Here is a 7,891-nt window from a genome sequence, read left to right on the forward strand (position 1 = left end):
CGGCAAGTAAAGTTGTCATTTATGACTAAAATAACTGAAAAATCGCTAACGGAGGTAAATAGAGGGCACTGCAGTCGCACTAGGTGAAAACATAATTCATCAGAAAATAACTTTTATGTGACAAATCTGAGATATCAATATATTTATACGACCACAATTTCTCATGATAGTCATAATGGTCATAATATAATTTAAGTCATGAAAATGATCTTAATTCATGATTTCAAAAATTCAAGTAACCCTTGGGAAAAAACCTCAAGGGAAAAAACGTCGGACGGACAAAATTAGGGGTCTTATTATCATCCAATACATACAAGTTTCCGGCTCGCGAGCGGTACAAATATCGCATGTCTGGCCCGTGGCCAGAAATGCTAAAATAACCTATATCCCTAACAAATGAACCCTATGTCTGTGAAAATAGGGGTTGTGCAGGGCCGCAACTAGGGGTCTGGTGCTCCGGGCGCTGGACCAGAAGGGGCATCAAACTCACCCTTTAACTGCTTCTCCTGTATGCAAAGAACTTCAAAATTCTAGTTTGCCCTGGATGACAAAGTATCTAGTTGCCGCCCTGTGGTTGTGCACCCCCCATATTTTCATAGAGAGGTGTTGTCAGAGGTAACGATACCCGGAGCTCAAGATCAAGAGAAATATATGAAAAGCACTGTATTATTACAACATCTATAATAATGGAAATGAGAATAAAGTTGATAAGGTAATCCGTTTGATAAAGCGATAAGTTCGAAGTCCGATTTCTATCACAATAATAATAAGACGAGGTGTTTACTTGAATGAAGATCGATGAAAAATTTTCAAATGGGTGTCGAAGTCCTTTGTTTATGACGAAATTGATGACTTATAATGGCAGGTATGTAATGGAAGATAGATTATATTATGATCTAGATTATAAATAATTATCTTTTGCGAATGTGAAATTTTAGGGTTTTGTAGCAGTTTTTACCCTCGGAGATAAATCAATACTTATTATTCCTCTGGGGAATTACTGACGTATTTGCTGCACCCCAGAACATTTATCATTTGTATGTTAGGCATGATGCACACTGGGTGGATACAACCTGCAACTCGACACGAATTGGTTAAAGTTAATCCGTGTTGATTTACGGGTAGCATCGCTTTTAAGTATCATAGTTAATTTGACAATTTCTGCCGCACCGTGGCACCGCTGTGGTGGTCGAGTGGTCACGGTGACGGACTCTCGGCGCGAAGATCCGGATTCGAACCCCACCGATGCCACAGTGGTGGCTGGCTGAAGTTGGTTTTCTGTGGTTCCCAACTGGTTGATGCTATATGATCACAATTTTTACTCCAGATTATTTATTGCATGTATGTATATCATTGTTATTTTCACATAAATTAATAAATTTCCGGATACACCCATCCCCCGGGAAAGCTTCGTTATCTCTCTGAGATGGGAAGCGGGGTGTGTCCGGTCCTTCAATGTTCAATGTGGTTCCCAACTTCAAGGCGCGATTGCGAGTCGATCTCTCAATTAAGAAAAGTTTCACCACAGAGAGCAACAGGCCTCTACAACGTTGAAAATACACTCATTACACTTCACTCAAAAAATTGAAGTATAGATGGCAGCACTGAAAAATCAGACACGACACTAGATACGCATTCAGACTATTAGGTACACACACTGTGTTCCAAACTTCGCCACGAAGCTGGGCTGGAAGAGATCTCGGCAATGGGATAAGTCCGGTGGCCGAGTCCTGGCGTTTATTCATTCATGCCGCTCCACGGTCATTTTCTGCACACGAGGGCTCATTAGAGCGGAACCTACAATTTACTGCCGATTCCGAACGGCAACCTTTTTTCTCTTACCGACAGGTTGGTGGTGCCAACCCCTCGATGTGGGACTCCCCGAGGTAGCAGTCTTTTTCTATGGTCACGTTGCCGTTTCTGTTGTACCCCTGCGTCGGAAAAGTTTCTCACAAGGACGAACCGGGCATCGGTTCGCGAAACTTCTAAACATCCTTTGGTCTGCTTCTGCAACCCCAAGTTGGAAAATCACAGAAAACCCAACTTCAACCGACTACAACTATGCCGTCAACGGGGTTGTAGTCAGAATGCTGAGGTTCGAACCCCGTTGAGACGCCACAGCAGGTCACCAGTAGAACACGAAGCAAGCATAACTCTAACAACATAAATATGTTATGACCACACGTATAAAGACACAGAACATGTTCCGACATGCACAAATTAGACAGAAATTACGCAGATGAAAATTTACGGGGAGAGTTGTAGAGTGTTCTATATATAAGCTGAATCTTATTTAACCCCTTTGTGATTACGAACGAAATATTTCGTCCAAACGCCAGTTAAATAAATTCAATCCAGCTCCCTGTGTTTTCTTTCCTCTCGACCAATCGCGAAGCTTTATTGCAACCCTATGAACCGAAGTTGGTTTTTTCTCCTCTGCGTTCTTGGGGCCGTTCAAGTATTACGTCATCATCGATGGCGGGGGGGGGGGCTTTCCGATTTGCTGACTTTTGATGACAAGGGGAGGGGGGGGGTTTGGATAATGCTTACGTCATCAACCACCCTTTATGAAAATATTAGTTGGATTCAGAGGGGCAGAGCTGATGACGAAATTTTGCTGACAAGGGGGGGGGGGGGTGTCAAAAATGGCTAAAATTTTGCTTACGTAATACTTGAACGGCCCCCTTTCTATACTCCGATTTTTTTCCCGCCACATACATATAAACATATAATGCATTTTTCTACTATATGCATGTGAGAGCGAATAGAATGAGGTGAATAGAAAAATGTTCTGTATCTATCTTTGTTTTTCCTTTTCTTCTATTTTTTCTTCCTTTTCTTCTATTTCTTCTCCCCCCCCCACTCTTCTATCTTCCCTCCTTTCCCCTTTTTTACGCGCTGTTAGGTTCAGACAAGATTACCAGATTTATCGCTGATACGTCAAATAGATACCCAAATTTGTCACCAAAAGACAGTACGTGAAGGGGTTAAATACACTTTTTTGATATATTTTTCATTTAAATACCATGAATAATAGACGTGTCTTTAATTTCATCAATTCAATGCGCAGAAAAAGAAACCTCTGAAAATATAATTTGTATATTTACAGGCACACAAAGAGAGCAAACTTTACCCATCTGCGAAAAAGTAGCCATAATTGGAGGAGGAATCAGTGGTTTGTTGAGTATCAAAGCTCTGAAAGAAGAAGGGATCGAACCAATATGCTTCGAAAAGTATTCCGATTTCGGTGGTACCTGGTGCTACAGAGACGAAGATGTCGCAGGTTTGCCGTCAGTGATGTGGACAACCGTCATTAACCACAGCAAAGAGATCGGAGCAATAAGCAACTATCCATTCCCGGAAGAATATCCGAACTTTATGAGACATACAGAGATTTATGAATATCTCAGTAACTTGTGTTCTGAGTTCGACCTCCTTCGTCACATAAGATTCAATTCTGAAGTGACCAGAGTTCGTAAGGCTGATAATTACGATGAAACTGGCAGGTGGCTAGTCACTGTGAAGGACCTAATAAGTGGCGACTCATCGACTGACGTTTATGATGGAGTTATGATTTGCTCGGGACACATAACGTACCCAAAAATGCCTAATTATGAAGACATGGGAAATTTTAAAGGAAAGATCATTCACTCGCATAGTTTGAAAAGGGTCGATGAATTTTCGCGCAAGAAAGTTGTGGTTGTCGGCATGGGAAGTTCTGCTCTAGATGCAGCTGTTGAAATGACTTCTGTCGCTGATCAGGTGAGATTGATTATGATGTTGTTTTAATCGCTAATATTGTATCAAAAATTCATTTTCTGTGTGTGTGTGTGTGTGTGTATGTTCTCTATACAAATCTAGAATTTTAGATCGATCGTCACCAAATTTTGCATATGTACCTAATGGGACCCGACTTGAACAATGGGCTCTACTTTAAAAGTTCAGATCAGAACTTTAAAGTTTAAAGAGATCAGAACAGAGCAAATGCCCGAAATGGGCCAAAAACTGTCGGGCAACAATGGTTTTTGGGTCTCAACAATCCCTTTCGGAATGTTTACTTTGGTTACCGTGGTTCCCTAGAAATGCGTTTTCCAGACATGTACATGCTTTTACAATGGTTTTTCACTCCTTTAATGATGCCAATATTATGTATAGTAGTTTATATGTCTTTGTACTGGTTTGCCACTTTTTAAATCTTCTCAGTAACTGAAGAAAACCCGGACAGCGCCGGGTATTATAGGTAGTTAAAATATATATACCTTTGAGACCCTGCATCCACAAAAATGTGGTGGTTACTTTCTCTCATTGTAGAATTTTTCTTTCTTACCTCAGGGAGTTAAGCCCTGATTTAAAGGATTGTGAAAGTTTTGAGTTAGAAACATGGTGAATATGATTGTTGACAGTACTTAAAGTTGAACCTACGGGGAAAAAAAATTTTGCATGTGAATTTGAATATACCGAAGTGAATTATTTCTCAATAAAAAATAAGTAAAGGAAAGAAACATTAAAAAATGAAAATTCGAAAAAATAAAGATTTGCTGACATTTATGTTTTTAATGTATTTTTTGAATATCAAAAATGTGAAATCTTGAAAATTCCAAAAAATGAATGCTCGGGTCTGAAAGGGATATTCTATGAAATTGTAAAAATCTCTTGTTTTCTTCTCTAACGGAATTTTAACCTCCTGTTAGAGTTCCTATAAATTGCAGTTTTCCCTGTCCTATTATAGTTTCTTGTTACTATTATGAGACTTTTTCTTTTCCACATGAATAATTATTAATCTGGAGAAGAAAAAGTCTCATACTACCAGATGGAAACATGTCATTCGATCCGATCTTTGAATATTTTTCAAAATTCTCAAATTACTTATAAACTTTTGCACAGCCAAACCGTATAGATCCCATCAAGAAAAACTTTTCTATTTTTTTCAATGACAAATTTGAATAAAGACTAAAACAAACATTGAATAAGAACTGAAAAAAAAAATTGATAAGAACCGAAAAAATTAAATAATAAGAGGCACCTTATATATATATATATATATATTAGGGATACCTAATATAAAAAAAGTGCCTTTAAATATGTAAGGGCCACCTTTTTAATTACGATTTCCTGAGTTTGAAAAAAAACTGGAACTATCTCTTTTTTGCAGCGAATAATTCATTTCCAGACAAAGTTCGCACATAACCGTTACTAGAGAATTATTCTACATGGAAAAATAGAGTTGTATTAAAAAAATGCTCTGAAATACAAATGAATCTCAGTAATTATAATGATTCATTGAATACCGTTCATTTCGTAGGTAAGATGTACATGTATTTATCCAAATTGCATAATACACATTTCGGTAAATTCACTGCTAGTTATTATATATATATGTGTGTGTAAAGTATATAACATTATTTCATTTTCAGGTCTACCTCAGTGTACGCACAATGTCTTATGTACTGTCACGCATAGGACCATACGGGATGCCTTACGACTTCTGTCTGTTACGAAGGTTCATAGCTCCAATTCCAGATCTGATACCTTTGAAATGGACGAGCAAAATTGTGGAATGGTGTTTCATCGACACTACTTTCAATCACGAAATGTTCGGAATTGAACCAAAATACCCATTCCTGAGTCGAGACCCTACCGTCAATGACGTAATCGGATCAAAAATTCTGAATGGATCAGTTCGCCTACGAAAAGATATCGAACGATTCGTTGAGGATGGCGTATTTTTCCGGGGAGAGCAAAAGAAGACTGAAGTCGATGTGATTGTGATGGCCACGGGATACGAATGGAAATTTCCTTTCCTGGACAAAGGAATTCTCGTACAAGAAGGAGGTAAAATAAACCTGTACAAATGTGTTTACCCTACGCAATTGAAACATCATACGCTGGCGTTTATCGGTTTTCTTACTCCCATGGGACCAGCGTGGCCTCTCGCAGAACTACAAACCAGGTGGGCAGCCCAACTATTCAGCGGAAACAGGACGTTGCCAAACGCAGGTATTATGCAGGAAGATGTGGACAAGAGACACGCGGAAAATTCAAAGAGATACTGCCCTTCCGATAAAATAACCGTGCACGTTGATTACGTTGACTATTCGGACGAAATCGCTTCACAGTTTGGAGCCGTACCCGACTTTTGGAAAATGTTGTTCTCGGATCCTATATTATGTATGAGCTGTATATTTGGGCCATGCTCACCGTATCAATACCGACTGTGTGGACCGCATTCATGGCCAAAAGCACGGGAAACTATTCTTACGGCTTCACAAAGAATGCAGTATCCGTTCACGATGATCTCACCACGGACCACGTGGATAAAATCAGTGCGAAACTTCTTCTTCGGACATATGTTTCTGATTTTGATGTTGGTGTTTCTGATACTCTTGTGTTTGTTCAATTTTTATTCCTCTACTGGGAGCATGAAACTATTTTTTGTACTGTATAGTGCGGTTACCGCTACTCTTTTGATTTTCGTGAATTTCGGACGTATCATTGTGAACAGGTCTTTCTATACGTAATATTTAAAAAGTAAAATTTTGTTTAGTTTTTAGACGCTGCGTGCAATTCCACTTGTAGGTCAGTGAACATGGTCGGTCTTCGTGGAAAGTTTTGAGAAAACTATTTGTTGTGCTACAAAAAAAAAAAAGTACAGTGCACGTCGCAACAAAACTCACGTGATCGCATCAAAACTCGGGGTTTCTGATAACAATACTGTAGTGTTTGGTCAGAACATGATATCTCCAAAAAATAGCTTTGTGACCTAAAAGTATGTCTTGCTAATAACTAATTAGAAGTGAGGTAAAAGCACAAGTACGTGCGTACGGCTAAACAACATGCTGGTGTATGATATTTTCATTTGTATTTGTGTGTATGCTTCATTTTTGATTTTTAAATGACAATGAAAATGTTTATATCTCAAAAATGTGATTTTGGAGTTACCATGTTCTGACCAAACACCACAGAATAACCGATTGATAAATGCTCACATCCAAAAAATACCCAAAAGTGGATACGATGACCATATATTCCATGCGGGAAAAGTGGCGCTGCGTCGCTTTTTTTTTTTTACACATATCTGGTCGCAAAAATGTCAATTAATATGAAATGGTTTTTTTTCGGACATCTTTTTACTTTCTCTCTCTTCATTTTTCTGTTCTTTTATATTTTTTTACTCTCTCTTCCGAACAAACTTATAGGTTAGTAGCCTCCAGTTGTGTTCACATTGCACACATATATTCCTACTAGGGGGGCTCTGCCCCCCTGCCGCCTTTGGCGGCCAACCCCCCCCCCCCACTTCTCTCCCGGACATATCTTGTTTATTTCGTCCCACTTCATCAGCGTGCTATGGAAAAGGGGAAAGGGACGTGTGAAAGCACCAGCCTACTGAAGAAGCGAATTTTAATGAAAATAATAATAAAGCAACAAAAAACAAATGAGATTCATCAAGTATCCCCAGAAAACTTCCCCATGGGGGTCCCCAGATTCAATTCGCTGAATTTCAGTGGGGCCCCACACTGGATATATCTTGGGCTACCGATGTGTTGCAAATTTTACAATGTTAAACCACAAAAATCAATGAGATACATTCAGGGGGACCGAATTACAACCTGCCAACATTTCCATGAAGCCCTGACCTGCAAGCTTGTCGGACACCCCCCTGTGAGAATTTTTCATTTTTATCAATTTTACAACGAATAAAATCCAGGGCCCCACATACAGTAGCGGGGACACAATACGCAGATTTTTAGTGGGGCCCCAGACTGGCTATATCTCGGGTTTGGGCTGTGGCAAATTCTACAACAGAAAAGAATGAGATTCATCCAGGGCCCCCAAAATCAAACCTGTAAACATGGGGCCCCCCGACTTGGAAGCTTGTCGGTCATCCCCCGGT

At 39.5% G+C, this 7,891-nt stretch overlaps 1 protein-coding gene across 1 annotated transcript; it reads left to right on the plus strand.

The window, feature by feature from the left end:
• Positions 1-765: 765 nt before the first annotated feature.
• Positions 766-7,214, plus strand: LOC149079026 (flavin-containing monooxygenase 5-like). The gene is made up of 3 exons (XM_089241289.1): positions 766-865; positions 3,110-3,762; positions 5,415-7,214. Exons 1-3 carry the CDS (start codon positions 859-861, stop codon positions 6,516-6,518), a joined length of 1,764 nt encoding a protein of 587 aa, XP_089097415.1. The 5' UTR covers positions 766-858; the 3' UTR covers positions 6,519-7,214.
• Positions 7,215-7,891: the final 677 nt, after the last annotated feature.

This window comes from Pholcus phalangioides, unplaced genomic scaffold (assembly GCF_987345545.1).
Source record: "Pholcus phalangioides strain wild (caught in Gottingen) unplaced genomic scaffold, Ppha-v1.0 ptg000013l_1, whole genome shotgun sequence".
NCBI lineage: Eukaryota > Metazoa > Arthropoda > Arachnida > Araneae > Pholcidae > Pholcus > Pholcus phalangioides.

Bases quoted from the DNA above. Each gene is read 5' to 3' on its own strand.
- LOC149079026 (XM_089241289.1), top strand. The intron at 3,763-5,414 runs GTGAGATTGATT...TTTCATTTTCAG, and splicing joins TGACTTCTGTCGCTGATCAG to GTCTACCTCAGTGTACGCAC.